The 18,039-nt window shown below is 56.5% G+C and overlaps 1 protein-coding gene across 1 annotated transcript; it reads right to left on the minus strand.

Annotated features, from left to right (window-relative positions):
- Positions 1 to 9,554: 9,554 nt before the first annotated feature.
- CHEK1 (checkpoint kinase 1) lies at positions 9,555 to 17,708 on the minus strand. Its single transcript, XM_062014154.1, has 12 exons — positions 17,644 to 17,708; positions 16,557 to 16,780; positions 15,667 to 15,731; positions 15,499 to 15,568; positions 14,574 to 14,762; positions 13,069 to 13,173; positions 12,902 to 12,997; positions 12,703 to 12,811; positions 11,581 to 11,758; positions 10,957 to 11,088; positions 10,763 to 10,864; positions 9,555 to 9,736 (listed from the first exon to the last, which is right to left on the minus strand). Exons 2-12 carry the CDS (start codon positions 16,720 to 16,722, stop codon positions 9,641 to 9,643), a joined length of 1,308 nt encoding a protein of 435 aa, XP_061870138.1. The 5' UTR covers positions 16,723 to 16,780; positions 17,644 to 17,708; the 3' UTR covers positions 9,555 to 9,640.
- Positions 17,709 to 18,039: the final 331 nt, after the last annotated feature.

Consider the following 18,039-nt stretch of genomic DNA (forward strand, 5'->3'; position numbering starts at 1 on the left):
GTTTTATGTTTGTTTTAAGTTATTTTAGTGTTTTAGATTTTTTTTACTGTGTTTTAGGTTTTCTGTATGTGTTTGGGGTTTTTTAGGGGATTATTTTGTGTTTTAGGGTTCTTTAGTGCCTTGGGGTTTTCTTAGTGTGTTTTGAGTGGGGTGTGTTTTAGGGATTTTTAGTGTGTTTTAGGGGTTTTGTGAGTTTTGGGTGGGTTTTTTTACTCTGTTCTGGGGATTTTCCAGTGTGTTTTGGGTTTAGTGCGGTTTCATAGAATGGTGGGGTTGGAAGGGACCTCCAGAGCTCATCCAGTGCAACCCCACCTGTAGAAACAGCTCCCACCTAGATCAGGTCACACAGGAACGTGTCCAGGTGGGTCTTGAAGAGCTCCAAGGAAGGAGCCTCCACACCCTCCCTGGGCAGCCTGTTCCGCTGCTCCGTCACCTCAACATTAAACAGCTTCTCCTTATGTTTCAATGGAACTGTTTGTGTTCCAGCTTCATCCCATCCCCCCTTGTCCTGTCTCTGGAAACAACAGAAAAAAAGTGCTGCCCCAAGCTCCTGACACCCACCAGTGAGAGATTTGTAACTATTGCTGAGCTCCCCCCTCAGTCTCCTCCAGCCTGACCAGCCCCAGGTCCCGCAGCCTTTCCTCACAAGGAAGATGCTCCAGTGCCCTGAGCATCTTGGCAGCCCTGCACTGGCCTCTCTGCAGCACTTCCCTGTCCCTCTGCAGCTGGGGAGCCCACAACTGGCCACAGGACTCCAGCTGAGGCCTCAGCAGCTGTGGCAGAGCAGAGCAAAGGGGAGCAGAAGCTCCCTGGCCCTGCTGCCCACACTCTGCTGGATGCCCCCAGGCTGCTGTTGGCTTCTTGCCCACGAGCCCACGTTGCTGCTCAGGGGCAGTTTCTTCTCAGCCAGCACTGCCAGGTCCCTCTCCTGGAGCTGCTCTCCAGCAGCTCACCCCCAGCCTGTGCTGGCCCAGGGGGTTGTTCCTCCCCAGCTGCAGGACTCTGCCCTTGCCCTGGTTGAACCTCAGCAGCTCCCTCTGTGCCCAGCTCTCAGCCTGCCCAGCTCTCACTGCCTGGCAGCTCAGCCTCTGGGCAATCAGCCAGTGCTCCCAGTTTGGTGCCAGCAGGGAACTTGCTGAGGGTCCCTCTGTGCCCTCACCCAGGTGGTTGATGAAGATGTTGAACCAGACTGGCCCCAGAACCCATCCCTGTGCAACTCCACTGGCCACAGGCCTCCAACTCGACTCTGTGCCATTGATCCCCACCCTCTGGGCTCTGTCATTCAGCAGCTCTCCATCCACCTCACTGTCCACTCATCCCAGCCACACTGCCTGAGCTTTCTGATGAGGATGTTGTGGCAGACAGTGTCCAAAGGCTTGCTGAAGCCAAGGCAGATGGTATCTGCTGCTCTCCCCTCACCCAGCCAGCCGGTTCTGCACTCACAGAAGGCATCAGGCTGGTCAGTCAGGGTTTCCCCTTGGTGATTCCATGCTGACTCCCCTGACAACCACCTTTCCCTTCATATGTTTCGTGACACCACTCAGGATGAGTTGTGGTTTTTTATTGTGTTTGGGGTTTTTTGGTGTCTTTTGGGTTGTTTTTTAGTTTGCAGGTTTATTTAGCATAACTTCAGGCATTTTTAGGGCCTGTTTTATGTCTGTTTTAGGGTGCTTGGAGCTCTGTGTGTGTTTTGGGCTTCTTTAAGTACGTTTTAGGTTTTCTTTTCTTAGGGCCCTTGGATTATTTTGTCTGTGTTTTGGTTCTTTTTAGTGTTTTGTGAGTTTTTATGGTTTGAGGTTGTTTTTTAGGCTGCTGGGGATGTTTTCAGGGCATCTTGGAGGGGTCTTTTTGAGGATTTGGGGGATGTTTTGGTGATTTTTTTTAGTGTTTTGAGGTTTTTATGCTTTGAGGGGTTTTAGGATGCTTGGGTTTGGTTTTTTAGGGCATCAGAGGGGTGGTTTTGAGGTCTTTTAAGATGTTTTGGGGTTTTTTTTAGGGTGCTTGGGGGTTCCTTAGGGCATCTTGAAGGCTGTTTTGAGGATGCTTTGGTTATTTTAGGGTGCCTGGATTTTCTTTGGGCATCTTGGGGATGTTTTTGAGGGACTTTGAGGATATTTTGGAGCTTTTTTAGGTGCTCAGGTTCCCTTTTAGTGTGTGTTGGGAGGTTAATTCTATTTATGTTTTGGGGATTTTAGGGTGCTTGGATGTTTTCAGGGCATCTTTTTTGAGCATTTTGGGACTATTTTGGTGTTTTTTTAGTGTTTTGGACTTTTTATGCTTTGAGGGGTTTTAGGGTGCTTGGGTTTGTTTTTTTAGGGCATCAGAGGGGTGGTTTTGAGGCCTTTTGAAGATGTTTTGGGGCTTTTTAGGGTCCTTGGATTTGTGTGTGTGTGTTTTGAGGTTTTGCAGTGTTTTGGGGTTTTATATTTTAAGGGGTTATTTAGGGTGCTTGGACTTGGTTTCTTGGAGCATCCTGGAGCTTTTGGGGATGTTTTGGGGCTATTTTAGGGTGCTTGGGGCTTCTTTAGGGCATCTTGAAGGTTGTTTTGAGGATGCTTTGGGTTTTTTAGGCTGCCTGGATTTTTTTAGGGCATCTTGGGGATGTTTCTGAGGTACCTGGAGGATACTTTGTGGGATATTTTAGGTGCTCAGGTTTCTCAGGTGTGTGTTGAGGGGTTAGTTTATATTTATAAGATGTTTTGAAGCTTTTAGGGTGCTTGGATTTGGTTTTTTAGGGCATCTGAGGGGTGGTTTTGAGGTACTTTGAGGGTATTTGGGTTTTTTTTAGGGTGTTTGGATTTTTTTGTGTGTTTTGGGGTTTTGTATTTTGAGGGTTATTTGGGGTGCTTGGATTTGGTTTCTTGGAGCATCTTGGAGCTTTTGGGGATGTTTTGGGGTTTTTAGGGCACTTGGGGTTATTTTAGGGCATCTTGAAGGTCGTTTTGAGGATGCTTTGGGTTATTTTAGGGTACCTGGATTTTCTTAGGGCACCTTGGGGATGTTTCTGAGGTACTTTGAGGATGTTTTGGGTATTTTTAGGGTGCTCAGGTTTCTTTTTAGTGTGTTTTGAGGGAGTTGTTTTTATTTAGATGATACTTTGGGGGTTTTTTTAGGGTGCCTGGATTTATTTTTTAGGGCATCTTCAGGGTTCTTTTAGGGCAGCTCAGGGAGGTTTTTCCCAGGACTTCTCAGGAGTGTTTTTAAGGCATTTTAGGGGGTGGGGTTTGGTTCTTTTGGGTCCCCTCTCACCAGCACACCAGTGGCTCTTTCTCCCCACCCTGGCCAAGAATGTTTCTGCTGATATTAAACCCGACCCAGAGGCATTTCCAAGGAGTCAACTTCCTCGCCAAAAAAATGACCTCAGCCTCCCTGCTCTGCAGCCTTTTTTCCCTCTTTGTTACCTTTTTAAAGCATTTTTTTTCTCCTTCTGCTGCCTGCCAGGCGAGAGGCACCGCTGGGGCCTCGTCCCTGCCGGGCTGCTGCCAATCCTCCGGGGTTTTGGGGGAGTTTGGGCAGGTTTCAACCTGTAAATTCCAATTATAACCTGCAAATTCCACCTTTCCCCCTTTCCCTGATGTCGACAGGAGCATCCAAAGAGACAAATCTGCTGCAAAACTCACCCTGGGCACTATCTGACCTGCAAAACTCACATCCCCCAGGAAATAAGAGGGGACATAGATCCCAAACATGAAGCCAATGCTGCCTGGGATGTTTTCTGGGAGGTTTGATTTTTCGGAGTCTCCTCATGGACCCCTCTGCCTTTTTGCTTTTGTTAACATGGCTGCTGGGATGGTTTTGCAACAGCTAAGGCAGCTCCTGAATTAAAATTCCAACCCCTCCAGCAGCTCCACAGCAAGAAACATAGAGGAGGAAGGAGGGAGATGCCCCTTTAGGAGGGGAAATGCTGGACTGGGGTGTTTTGGGATGAAATCAACTCCAGCTGTAGAGGCTTTGTTTTAATATTTGTTGATGGGGCTGACTGGGGAAGTGAGGAAAAAATAGCAAAGCTTCTGCAAGAAGCAAACCTGTTGCATTTGGTCCCCAAAATTCCAGGTTTGGCTCTAAAATAAGAGGTGGGAAAAGGTTTGTGCCCTTTTTTTCCTCATCTGGAAGTGGCACCATCCTGGAGCCACATCCTGCATCCCACAGCTGCATCCTGTAGCCCCACATCCCTGAGCCCTGGAGATGCATCGTGGCTGCTGCTCACCCCCAGCACCACCAGCCTGAGCCTCAGGGACAGAAGTTTAATTGCAACTAAAATCATTTGCCAGGTGGGATGGTCCCGTCCCATCCTTCCTTCCAGCTCCTTCCCCAGCCCATCTGAGTGTTTGCTCTGGAGCAGGTGGGATAGAGGAGAGTGGGGAGGTTTCCCCATCGCTGGGGGCTCCATTCCCCTCCCCAAATCCCCACCCCAGCACATCTGGCAGGCAGATGTGGCCACGTAGCCGGGCTCTGCCTCCCAGATGGAGGACGAGCGGCAAAATCCCGTCTGGGATGGGAAAGCTCCAGGTTTTCCTGCATTTGCCACCTTGTGGCATTTCCTGGGGGTGAATCATCCTGCACCTCCATCCCCTGCCTTGCACCCTAAATCTTGCTTCTGCATCCCATCTCCTGCACCTGCATCCCCAATCCCCTTCTTCAACCCATGCCCTGCCTCACCTCCATCTGAAATCCTGTTTCCCACTTTGCCTGTCCTGTCCCCATCCTCAACTCTGCTTCTATATCCTAAGATAACAGAATCAGAGAATGGTGGGGTTGGGAGGGACCTTTAGAGCTCATCCAGTCCAACCCCACCCGTAGAAGCAGGGTCACCTAGATCAGGTCACACAGGAACGTGTCCAGGCGAGTCTTGAAGACCTCCAAGGAAGGAGCCTCCACAACTCCCCTGGGCAGCCTGTTCCACTGCTCCCGCTGTCACCCTCACAGTGACATCGTTGTTTCTTATGTTTAAGTGGAACTTTTTGTGTTCCAGCTTCATCCCATCACCCCTTGTCCTGTCACTGCATACAACAGAAGAAAAGTGCTGCCCCAAGCTCCTGACACCCACCAGTGAGATATTTGTAACTATTGCTGAGCTCCCCCCTCAGTCTCCTCCAGCCTGACCAGCCCCAGGTCCCGCAGCCTTTCCTCACAAGGAAGATGCTCCAGTGCCCTGAGCATCTTGGCAGCCCTGCACTGGCCTCTCTGCAGCACTTCCCTGTCCCTCTGCAGCTGGGGAGCCCACAACTGGCCACAGGACTCCAGCTGAGGCCTCAGCAGCTGTGGCAGAGCAGAGCAAAGGGGAGCAGAAGCTCCCTGGCCCTGCTGCCCACACTCTGCTGGATGCCCCCAGGCTGCCGTTGGCTTCTTGCCCACGAGCCCACGTTGCTGCTCAGGGGCAGTTTCTTCTCAGCCAGCACTGCCAGGTCCCTCTCCTGGAGCTGCTCTCCAGCAGGTCACCCCCAGCCTGTGCTGGCCCAGGGGGTTGTTCCTCCCCAGCTGCAGGACTCTGCCCTTGCCCTGGTTGAACCTCAGCAGCTCCCTCTGTGCCCAGCTCTCAGCCTGCCCAGCTCTCACTGCCTGGCAGCTCAGCCTCTGGGGAATCAGCCAGTGCTCCCAGTTTGGTGCCAGCAGGGAACTTGCTGAGGGTCCCTCTGTGCCCTCATCCAGGTCGATGATGAAGATGTTGAACCAGAGTGGCCCCAGAACCCATCCCTGTGCAACTCCACTGGCCACAGGCCTCCAACTCGACTCTGTGCCATTGATCCCCACCCTCTGGGCTCTGACATTCAGCCAGCTCTCCATCCACCTCACTGTCCACTCATCCCAGCCACACTGCCTGAGCTTGCTGATGGGGATGTTGTGGCAGACAGTGTCCAAAGCCTTGCTGAAGTCAAGGTAGATGACATCCGCCGCTCTCCCCTCATCCAGCCAGCCGGTTCTGCACTCATAGAAGGATATCAGGTTAGTCAAACAGGATTTCCCCTTGGTGAAGCCACGTGGACACCCCCTGATAACAATCTTATCCTTCATATATTCAGTGATAACATTCAGGATGAGTTGTTCCATCACTTTTCCAGGGATGGAGGTGAGGCTGACCGGCCTGGAGTTTCCTGGGTCGTTCTTCTTGCCCTTTTTGAAGACTGGCGTGACATTGGCCTTTCTCCAGCCCTCAGGCACTTCACCTGTCCTCCACGATTGTTCAAACATTACAGAGAGAGGCTTAGCAGTCACATCAGCAGCTCTCTCAGCACTCTAGGATGCATCCCATCAGGACCCACTGACTTACGAGCCTTAAGCTTGGCCAACAAGTCTTTAACCTCTTCCACCCAGGGCAAGTCCTCTGCTGTCCTGGCCATCCTGTTATCCTTGCCGGACTGGGTTTCCCCAGGGTCAGCCTTGGCCGTAGAGACTGAAGCAAAGGCGGCATTCAGTACTTCGGCCTCCTCTGCATCCTCACACACCAGGGCACCCTCAGTGTTTAGCAGCGGGCCCACATTCCCCCTCACCATCCTTCTGCTGCCGATGTACTTGAAAAATGCCTCATTGCTGTCCTTACCATCCCTGGCTACATTTAATTCTAGAAGGGCTCTGGCCTTCCCAGTTGCACCCCTGCCTGCCCTGGCAATGTTCCTGTACTCTTCCCAAGAAGCCAGCCCCTGTTTCCACCTCTCATAGACGGCTGCTTTCTGCCTGAGTTGTCCCAGCAGATCCTTGCTCATCCATGGAGGCCTCCTGCCTCCTTTTCCTCCTTTCTTGTGCATTGGGACACACTGATCCTGGGCTTGGAGGAAGTGCTGCTTGAAGACTGACCAGCTCTCATGGGCACTTCTGTCTTCTAGAATCACATCCCATGAGATCCGTCCAAGGAGATCTTTGAAGAGGCCAAACTGGGCTGGGCTGAAATCCAGGGTCATGGTCCTGCTCTGTGTTCTGCCCCTTCCACACAGGATCCTGAACTCTACCATCTCATTCATGCTCACTGCAGCCGAGGTTGCCTCCAGCCTTCACATCCCCAACCAGACCCTGTCTATCCGTCAGCCCCAGGCCCAGCACCACACCCCTCCTCGTTGGTTCCTCGATCACCTGCGACAGGAATTTGTCGCCAACCATCTGCAGGAACCTCCTGGACTGCGTGTGCTTGGCTGTGTGGGGTTCCCAGCAAATATCAGGGTGGTTGGAGTCCCCCATGAGGACCAGGGACTGTGATGGTGAGGCAGCTCCCAGCTGTTTGTAGAAAGCCTCATCCACATCCTCCTCCTCAGGTGGCCTGTAGCAAACTCCTACAACAACATCACCTGCCTGGCCCTGGCCATTAATCTTTAGCCATAAGCACTCTCCTCTCTCCTCATCCCCACCCAGGCACAGCTCAGTGCACATTAATTGCTCCCTCACACAGAGAGCCTTGTCAGTCTGTCTCTCCTGAGCCATCCCCAGCCCTCCCTGGCCGTGCTGCAGCCATGGCAGCTGTGCCACCACGTCTCTGTGACCGCAGGGAGGTCATAGCCCCGCATCTGCACCCACAGCTGCAGCTCCTGCTGCTCCTTCCCCAGGCTGCTGTGTTGCTGCAGAGGCAGAGCAGGGGCTGACTCACACACACAGCCTTCCATATCTCAGCCCAGTGTGCAGATGAAGGGCACTTCTCACTGCATTCCCAGTCCTGCCCTGTTTCCCAGCTAGAGGGGACAGCTTGTTGTTTTGCTTCCCCACCCCCAAGTCCCTTAGTTTAAAGATCTCTTTATTAAATTTGCTCTTCTACCCCGAAATAACCCAGTGCCTTTATGGGAGAGATGAATCCCATCCTATCCTATCAAGCTGTAGTCCCCAAGGAAGGATCCATTGTCAAAGTAGCCAAAGCCTTAGATCCTGCTTCTGCAGCCCCTTGCCCGTCTCCTGCATGGGCCCTGTGCCTGGAAATCTCCAGCCCTCGTCCCCAGTCGTCCATCCCTCATCCCAGATCCTTCACTTCCCATCTGAGACCCCAACCTTGAATCCCAGATCCCATGTTCTGCAGCCCATGGCCTGTGTATCCTCCATCTCAGCCTGAAATCTCTCTCCCACATCCTGGGCTTGTGGCTGCATCCCAGACCCTGGAGCTGCTTCCTAAATCCTCTCTTTTGCCTAAATCTTCTGTCTGCACCCAAAACCCAGGAGGACCAAACGGTGCTGATGGTGGTGGTGGAGGTTTTGTCCTGCCTCCACACACTCCCCTTTAAAAGAAACCTTATTATCTCCTTAAAAACTCCCCCTAAAACCCCAGAAGCAGAAAATAACCCCCCCCCCCAGAGCAAAGAACCCCCAAACTAGTCCTAAAAAAGAAGAAAAATGAGGGTTGAAAGACATTCCCATGGGATAATTGAGCCCCTTGATGTGTGAGACCAGGGCAGAAGCATCCCCAGGGCAGGGAGGGGGAGCAACATGCCCTGTGACACCCCCCTCACCCCCTAAAACCAACTTTTTTATACCAGTTCGTGAGCAACAAGTGATTTTTCTCCCCTAAGGCAGCCTGCACAGGGCAGCCCCACTCATGCAACGAGTTGTGTCCAGCCTCCCACCCCTCCAAAGCAAACCCCCTTCACTCCCAGACCTTGCATGTTTCCTTCTGGGTTTTTTTTTAACCTCCCCCTCATTAGAAATACAAATTCCTGGGGGGGAATGAACCAGAAAGCCCCAGATTCAGCCTAATTATCCCCCCCAGGCCCCAAGCTCTGATCTCCAGGACAATTAAAAACCACTTAATCCCTGCTCAAAAGCAAACAAGGTCGGAGGCGGCTTCTTCCTGCTCCCCCTCAACTCCCCCCCACCTCCCCCCACCCCCCCCAGGGGTCTTGCCATGGAAAGATGCAATTAAAAAATGGCTGTTAATTGCTTGGCCAAAGGCAGGAGGGATTCCCATGGAGGGGGGTGGAGAGGGGGGACAAAACCAAGCCAGGGAGAGTGAAAAAGCTACCAAAAAAAACCCCCCAAAAAGAAGTAAAAAGAACATTTTCCATCCAAGTAATTGAAGCTTAAAGCAGCTTGAGGGAGAATCCAGGAGATGGCTCAGGGTTTGCACCCTGGGGTGGGGTTTTGGGAAAGGAGAGAGGTTTTATTTTGAGGGGGGGAAGGGGAATGGGTTAATCCCCAGCTCTCCTCTCTCGCTCCAGCACTAACAACCCCTGGCAGCTCCGGGCTCGTTAGCCCTGCCGGAAAAGCAATTAGAGAGGTTGGAAAATAAGGGCAGCCAGCCCTGAGACAGGGTGGGAAGGGGAGCAGGGTCCCTAAATTTTGCAGGGGGGGAGGGGATTAAGAGATTGAAGGGCTGTGAGAGATTGGAGGGGTGTAAGGGATTGGAGGGGTGTAAGGCTCAGCAGAGACCCCAGAGCAGGACGCAGGCTGAGGGTCAGTAGGTTTCAGAGTGAACGAGCTCCACGTTCATCCAGCTCCCTCCCAAAATAAAATGCTGTGTGTTGTACCCAAAACACAAACCCCTCCCCCACCACCTCCCAAAATCCGGGCTCTGCAGGATGGGACCCGTCACAACCATCCCCAGTGGGGTTTTATTAGCGAACCTTTAAAATCCAAAGCGCGTGCACAGTCATGTCCAGGGCGTTGGGGGATGCTGCAGGAGGAGGAGGAGGAGGTGGGGGGAGAGGAAGGAGGCAGGGAGGGTGCAGGGGGTTCAGGTGGCAGGCAGCCAGACCTTCTGGGTGCTGACGATGTCGCTGAGCTTGCCCTTGATTTTCAGGAAATGCCTCTTGAACTCCAGCCCGTCGCCCTGTGCAGGGAAACACGGAGTCGGTGTGGTTGGGAAAGCCCTGCAAGCTCCTGGAGCACAACCCCTCCCAGAACCTCACGGCTTGGAAGGGACCTGCAAAGCTCCTCCAGTGCAGCCCCCTGCCAGAGCAGCACCACCTAGAGCAGGGCACACAGGGACTCATCCAGCTGGGTTGGGATGTCTCCAGAGAAGGAGCCTCCACAGCCCATCTGGGCAGCCCCTGCCAGTGCTCCCTCACCTCAGCAGGGAACAAGTTTCCCCTTGTGTCTCTTTGGAACCTCTTCTGTTGCAGCTTGTTGCCCCTTGTCCTGTCCTTGGCCATCCCTGAGCACAGCCTGGCTCCAGCCTCCTCACACCCACCCTTGATGCATTTGGAACATGACTGAGCTCAGCCCTCAGGCTCCTCTTCTCCAAGCTGCAGAGCCCCAGCTCCCTCAGCCTTTCAGCACAAGGCAGATGCTCCACTCCAGCATCTCTGTGTCCCTGTGCTGAACTCTCTCCAGCAGCTCCCTGTCCTTCTGGAGCTGAGGGGCCAGAACTGGACACAACATCCCAGCTGTGGGCTCAGCAGGGCAGAGCAGAGGGGGAGCAGAACCTCTCTGACCTACTGCCCACAGCCCTTCCAACCCAGCCCAGGCTGCCATTGGCTTCTTGCCCACGAGGGCCCGTTGCTGGCTCATCTCATCCTGCTGCCCACAGCACCCCCAGCTCCCTTTCCCCTACCCTGCTCTCTGACAGTTCATCCCCAGCCTGTGCTGGTCCATGGGGTTGTTCTTTCCCAGATGCAACACTGCACTCGCCCTGGTTGAACTTCATTAGTTTTCTCCCCACTAAGGGAGATGCTCCACTACCTCCATCACCCTTATGTCCCACTGCTGAACTCTCTCCAGCAGCTCCCTGTCCTTGAGCTGAGGGGCCCAGAACCAGACTCCCCTCACTCTGCCAACTCACCAACGTCCCTCAGGGGAGGCACCAGCTCCCACCCACCCCTGCACCCACCCCTGCACCCACCCCCCCCTTCCTCACCTTGGAGAGGCGGAAATCCACCAAGATCTTGTTCTCCATCTCCACCAGGTTCACCTTGAAGATGAGCTTGTTGTTCCTCCTGTCCGTGGTCGAGATGGTGACCTGCAACACAGCGGCGAGGGGGTGACCCCCCAAGTCATCTGCAACGGGACAGGGTCCCACCCTCCCCTGGTTTTGCAGCCCAATCCCCTCACCTGGTTCGTGCAGCTTTTCTTCCAGCCGTAGCCCATCTTCTCACAAACCTCTCTCAGGGTGCGGTAAGAGCCGTCGGCGTCCAGTTTGGTGAAGAAACGCGTCATCCGCTTCACCAGCCGCTGCCACGGGCTCTGCCGGGACCAACCCCCCAAAACCAGTGAGAGCCCCGGGCTGAGTGCCACCGGCCAGGGCGCAGCAGGGGACAAAGCCTGCAGAGCTGCACCCCCTGATGGAAACGCCGGCACCTGCAGCTGCCGGCTGGCAACGCCGCGTCGGGACACCCCCGGGTTCAAAGAACAGCAACGCTGCCGAATCCCCCCGCTGATGTCAGCCAGGCACAAACCCGCGCCCCCAAACTACACCCCGACCCAAACACCCTGCCAGCAGCGCCCCAGGCACAAAGCCGCACCCCGAGGGTGAAATAAACCCTGCCACGGGGCGTCCCAAATCCTGCCGGGGGGTAAATACCGCAGAGCTGCATCCCCACGGCTGCAAAGCTGCAGCACAAACCCTGCGAGCTCACATCCCGAGACAAGAGCCTGGCAGAGGCACGGCCCTGCTGCCACAACCTTGCCCCTGGTCCCGTCCCCCCGCGGGCAGAGCGCGCCCGGCCGCAGCCGTACCTGGGAGGAGCCGGGGGTGCCGAGGAGCTGGCTGTTAACCAGCATGTGCTCGGGGCAGGCGGGCTGCGAGAAGCTGATGCCCTGCACCAGTTTGTCGATGCTGCTCGTCCCGCAGTCCCAGAGCGTCCCGCCCGTGCCAGGCTCTGGCTGGGAGGTGGAGTAACCGGCCCGCTCCTCGCTGCACCCGCAAACGGAGGGGAGAGGAGGTGAGCAACGGGGAGACGGGCAACGGGGAGCTGAGCAAAGGGGAGATGGGCAACGGGGAGCTGAGCAAAGGGGAGCTGACAACGGGGAGATGGGCAACGGGGAGCTGAGCAAAGGGGAGATGGGCAACGGGGAGCTGAGCAAAGGGGAGCTGACAACGGGGAGCTGAGCAAAGGGGAGCTGAGCAAAGCAAAGGGGAGATGAGCAAAGGGGAGCTGACAACGGGGTGATACAGCCGTGCTTGGGGAGTTTGTGGGGTTGGGTATGATCTTGTGTGACCCCACACGTGGGGTAAAGGCAGCATTGGGTGACCTTATTCATGTTTGCAAATGCATCAAGGGTGGGTGTGAGGAGGCTGGAGCCAGGCTGTGCTCAGGGATGGCCAAGGACAGGACAAGGGGCAACAAGCTGGAACAGAAGAGGTTCCAAAGCAACACAAGGGGAAACTTGTTCCCTGCTGAGGTGAGGGAGCACTGGCAGGGGCTGCCCAGATGGGCTGTGGAGGCTCCTTCTCTGGAGACATTCCAGCCCAGCTGGATGAGTCCCTGTGTGCCCTGCTCTAGGTGGTGCTGCTCTGCCAGGGGGCTGCACTGGATGAGCTCTGCAGCTCCCTCCCAACCCTTGAGATTCTGTGAGGGGGGCAGGAGGGATGCAGCGAGGACCCTGCAGTGTATGAAGGACACATTCCTGTGCCTCCTGATCAAGGAGAAGCTGCTTTAGCAGGGAGTTGGGCAGGATGGTTGTAGAAGCCCCTTCTAACCGCCCCCCACTCTGGGACTCCATGAGTTGCAGCGTGTGAAGCCCACGGGACAGCTCCTGCAGGAAACCCAGCGGCACCAGCGGCCCGGCCGGCGGCACTCGGGGGGCAGCAGGCACGGGAGGGGACACAGAGAGAGGCAGAGGCTGCCCCTGACTGACCCCAGCGTGCCCTTCAGCGGGGAGAAGTCCATGTCGGAGCGGATGTGCTTGGAGAAGCCGCCGGGGGAGTCGGTGCCGCCGCCCGAGGAGACGCGCGGACGCTTGGTGCCTGCAGAGGGACGAGGCACCCAGTGAACCCCCTGGGTCTGATGGGGGGAGGGGGTGGGGGGCAAATGCCTTCCCCCTGCCAGCCCCTTACCCTTCTTGAGGGGTTTGCTGTACCACCTGTCCTTCTTGATGTCGGGGATGGTGATCCTGGCCGTGGGGCTCTCCGTCAGGATCTTGTGCAGCAGAGCTGAGGGGGACAGAGAGGGAAGTGGCGGCCGCGGGCACGGCCCCGGGGGCCGCCGGCCACTGGCTGCTTACCTAAGGGTGCCGAATCGATCTTCTTCCAGGGGGGCAGGTAGGTTTTCCTCTCCTTCCAGTCACTGTACTCCTGGCAGCTATCGCTGGGCTGGTCCCAGGGTAGCTCTGGGAGAGGGAAAACCTGCTGCGTTACTGCGCTGCGCTGAGGAAGAGCAAAATGCAGCCGAGGACACGGCACTGAGAGAGGTTTTAATTGCGAGGGGGGGGATAAAGATGGGCCCCACGTGGTTTTAAAAAGGGGGAAACGTGCAGAGGTCTGTGGCACATGCACACTCCCCCTGCAGCTCACACACACCCCCCTGAAGCTCACACACAACCCCACAGCAGCTCACAGCAGCTCACACACAGCCCCTGCTGCAGCTTGCACACAGCCTGTGCTGCAGCAGCTCACACACAGCACCATTGCAGCTCACACCCAGCCCCTGCTGGAGCTCACAACAGGTCACACACAACCCCTGCTGCAGCTCACACAAAACCCCACAGCAGCTCACACACAGCCCCTGCTGGAGCTCACAGCAGCTCACGCAGCCCCTGCTGCAGCTCGCACACAGCCCCTGCTGCAGCTCACACAAAACCCCACAGCAGCTCACACACAGCCCCTGCTGGAGCTCACAGCAGCTCACGCAGCCCCTGCTGCAGCTCGCACACAGCCCCTGCTGCAGCTCACACAGCCCCACAGCAGCTCACACACAGCCCCTGCTGCAGCTCACACACAGCCCCTGCTGCAGCTCACACAGCCCCACAGCAGCTCACACAGTGGTATGCACTGTGACACTGCAGCAATTCTATGCTGGGCATCTCTGCTGCATCTCAATGACACTCCCAATGTTACACACATGCCCTGTGCATATCACACATCCCCTTAGACAGCTCAGCCTCTCCTTAGGTATTTCATGCACTTCTGGTATTCATGTCCTATGTCCCCCTACATCTCCCTCACTCATCTCACACAGCCCATATACACCTTGTGCAATCCCTTCCCCTACACATCCCCCTTCTGCCTCTTGTACACACACCTTATGTGTCCCCCTGCACACCTCAGATGGGCCCTTCCCCACTGCATACATCCCTCCTAGCGCTCCATGAGCCTCCTCCTGTGCATCCCACACACAGCCCCTGCTTCCCAGGAGGTGAGAACACAAAACGTTCTACTGGAACACAAGGAGAAGCTCCTTTGGTGCTGAGGTGAGGGAGCCCTGGCCCAGGCTGCCCAGGGAGGGTGTGGAGGCTCCTTCTCAGGAGGTTTCCAACCCCACCTGGACACATTCCTGTGCCCCCTGAGCCAGGGGAACCTGCTGTAGCAGGGGGTTGTGCTGGGTGAGCTCTGCAGGGCCCTTCCCACCCCCACCATTCTATTCATCCCATACATACACCCTATGGATTCCACATACAGCCCTTGGCATCCCCTGCCCCTCAAAACACTCTTCCCACACCCCCTCTCATGCATGTCCAGTCTATCCCTGCAGCATCTCATCCCTCTCCCACGGGCAGGGCAGGCAGCCCACCTCCAGCCAGCATTGCTGTCAGCACCACGCCGCAAGCCCAGACGTCGACGGGCTCAGCCCTGAACTCGGGGCGCCGCAGCAGCTCGGGGGCCACGTAGGGCAGGGTGCCGCACATCTTGTTGAGCAGCCGCTCGCGCCCGTTGTGCCTGAAGACAGTGGCCAAGCCAAAATCTGAGATTTTCAGGTTATCTGGAGGCAAAAGAATAGCTTGATTAAAAATACTAATGAACTGGGAGGTGCCATTCAGAGAGACCTTATTGTTTGCTGCTGCCAGGCAGTGAGAGCTGGGCAGGCTGAGAGCTGGGCACAGAGGGAGCTGCTGAGGTTCAACCAGGGCAAGGGCAGAGTCCTGCAGCTGGGGAGGAACAACCCCCTGGGCCAGCACAGGCTGGGGGTGACCTGCTGGAGAGCAGCTCCAGGAGAGGGACCTGGCAGTGCTGGCTGAGAAGAAACTGCCCCTGAGCAGCAACGTGGGCTCGTGGGCAAGAAGCCAACGGCAGCCTGGGGGCATCCAGCAGAGTGTGGGCAGCAGGGCCAGGGAGCTTCTGCTCCCCTTTGCTCTGCTCTGCCACAGCTGCTGAGGCCTCAGCTGGAGTCCTGTGGCCAGTTGTGGGCTCCCCAGCTGCAGAGGGACAGGGAAGTGCTGCAGAGAGGCCAGTGCAGGGCTGCCAAGATGCTCAGGGCACTGGAGCATCTTCCTTGTGAGGAAAGGCTGCGGGACCTGGGGCTGGTCAGTCTGGAGAAGAGGAGACTGAGGGGGGAGCTCAGTAACACTTGTAAGTATTTAAAAGGTGACTGTCAGAAGGATGGGGGACACTTTTTCCTTTTCTCTCCAGCAACAGGACAAGGGGTGATGGGATGAAGCTGGAACACAAAGAGTTCCACTGGAACACAAGGCTGGGGAGGGTGCATCACGACCCCTCACCTCGCTCATCCAGCAGCAGATTCTCCGGCTTAAGGTCACGGTGGGTGATGCCCATACTGTGCAGATAGACCTGGGGAGGGACAGAAGTGTCAGCATCACACACAGCAGTGTCAGTGTCACAGCATCACCGCCACCAGCCATCACCGCTGTCACTGTCACCGCACTCACCACACCGGCGATCAGCTGCTGGAAGAAACGCTGCGCCTCTGGCTCCGGCATCCCCACATCTGGCTCTGTGTGAGGGGAACAAGGAGGAAAGGCAATTTAGGGATTCATGTGTTTTTATTCGGTCATTTTTCATAGAATCACAGAATCATTTGGGTTGGAAAAGCCCTTGAAGCTGCTGCAGTCCCAGCCCTGCCCTCACCCTGCCCAGCCCAGCACCGACCCACGGCCTCAGCACCTCAGCCCCACGGCTTTGGGATCCCTCCAGGGCTGGGCACTGCCCCAGCTCCCTGGGCAGCCTGGCACAGGGCTGACACCCCTCTCAGAGAAACAGTTCTGCCTCAGCTCCAGCCTCAACCTCCCCTGGGGCAACTTGAGGCAGTTTCCTCATGTCCTGTTGCTTGGGGGCACAGACAGATCCCCAGACACAGCCTCCTGTCAGGGAGCTGCAGAGAGTGCTGCTGGCTGCCCTCAGCCTCCTCTTCTCCAGGCTCAACACCCCCATTCCCTCAGCCCCTCCCCAGCCCCTTGTGCTCCAGCCCCTTCCCCAGCTCAGTGCCCGGCTCTGGCCACGCTGCAGCCCCTCAGTGTCCCTGTGGCAGTGAGTGAGGGGCCCAGCACTGACACAGCCCTGGAGCTGCAGCCTCCCCAGGGCCCAGCACAGGGGACAATCCCTGCCCTCTGCTCCTGCTGCCACCCCACCGCTGATCCCAGCCAGGGTGCCCTTGGCCTTCTTGCCCCCCTGGGCACGCTGCTGGCTCCTGTTCAGCTGCTGGCACCACCCCCCCAGGCCCTTTCCCTCCAGCAGTTTCCAGCCCCTCTGCCCCAGCCTGTGGCTGTGCCTGGGCTCAGGGTGAGCCGGGTACAAGGTGTTTGTCAGCAGGAGCACGTACCGATGCGGTCGAAGAGCTCCCCACCGCTGCAGTACTCCAGGAACAGATACTGTGTGGCACCTTCCCGACGGTGGCCATAAAATTTGACAACGTTTTCGTGGCTCAGCATCTTGTTGATGCAAATCTCCTTCTTGATGTTCTCTGGGCAGTCAGCCGCACGCTTCATGTCGACGATTTTTACAGCCACGGCTTCCTCGGTGCGGCGGTTGACGGCCAACTGTACCCTGGGGCCAGCGGGGCATCAGCGGGGTGGCCCAGCGGGCACAGAGCCAGGGTGCAATGGCCATGCACTGGGCAAGTTGCGGCCACACACAGGGCATCCAGTTGCCAAGCAGTTGGCAAACAGTGAGGCACACAAAGGGTGTGCAATGGGCAAGCAGTGGGCAAACAGTAGCCACATAAAGGACATGCAGTGGCTTAACAGTGGGCATGCAACCACCAAGCAGTGCCCACATAAAGGGTGTGCAATGGTCAAGCAGAGGATGAGCAGCAGGTAAGAAGTGGACATGGCAGGGGTAGATAACAGTCAAGCAGTGGGCACACAAGGGGCAAGCAACAGGCAAGTGGTGGGCAAGCACCAGGCACATAAGGGGCACGTGACTGCCAAGCAGTGAGCAAGCAGCAAGCAAGCAGTGGGCACACATGGGGCATGCAACAGGCAAGCAGTGAGTGAACAACAGGCAAGCAGTAGCCACATAGTGGGCAGATAACAGGCAAGCAGTGGGCACATGAGGGGCATGTAACAGGCAAACAGTGGCCACATGAGGGGCATGCAACAGGCAAGCAGTAGGCAAGCAACAGGCAAGCAGTGGCCACAAAGTGGGCAGATAACAGACAAGCACACAAAGGGCATGCAACAGGCAAGCAGTGCGTACAGAAGTGTGCAACAAGCGAGCAGGAGGCAAGCAGTAGCCACATAAGGCCAAGCAGTGAGCAAGCAGCGGGCGCACAAGCAGCATCCAAGAGGCACACAGCGAGTAAGCAGCGCGCAACCTACAGCCACCCGAGCGGCAAGCGGGTGCGCAAGAGGCGCGTCCCGGTCGGTCGCAACCCTGTTTCCCTCCCCATCGCTCCCCCGGGCACTCACTCCCCGTAGGCGCCTTCCCCCAAGGTCTGCACCAGGTCCCAGTCCTCCACGAACGGTACGGCCGTTCCCGCCGCCATTCCCCGTCCCGCTCCCGCCAACGCGCCCCGTTCCCGCCAGCGCCGCGCGCTCCGCCCCGCCCTGCGCGCGCACAGCCCGGGGCCACGCCCCCTACACTCCCATTGGTGGAACTCGGTGTCGAGGCCACGCCCCTTGTCGACCTAGTGTTGGGCTACTCCGTCCCTGAGGCCACGCCCTCTCTCCTCCCATTGGTGGAAGGAATAGGCCGAGGCCACGCCCCTTTTAACCTCCCATTGATGAACGCATCGTGCCGAGGCCACGCCCCCTCGCCATCTCATTGGTGGAAAGCAAAGCCACGAGGCCACACCCCCGTTACCA

The sequence above is a fragment of the Colius striatus genome, chromosome 23 (genome assembly GCF_028858725.1).
Source record: "Colius striatus isolate bColStr4 chromosome 23, bColStr4.1.hap1, whole genome shotgun sequence".
Taxonomy (NCBI): Eukaryota; Metazoa; Chordata; class Aves; order Coliiformes; family Coliidae; genus Colius; species Colius striatus.

What these genes read in the sequence shown, in the direction of transcription:
- CHEK1 (XM_062014154.1), bottom strand. Translation starts at nt 16,722, where the DNA reads ATGAAGCGTGCGGCTGACTGCCCAGAGAACATCAAGAAGGAGATTTGC. An exon ending in GATCGATTCGGCACCCTTAG is followed by an intron (nt 12,998 to 13,068) that starts GTAAGCAGCCAG and finishes TGTCCCCCTCAG; the next exon opens with CTCTGCTGCACAAGATCCTG. An exon ending in AGAAAAGCTGCACGAACCAG is followed by an intron (nt 10,865 to 10,956) that starts GTGAGGGGATTG and finishes GCTGTGTTGCAG; the next exon opens with GTCACCATCTCGACCACGGA.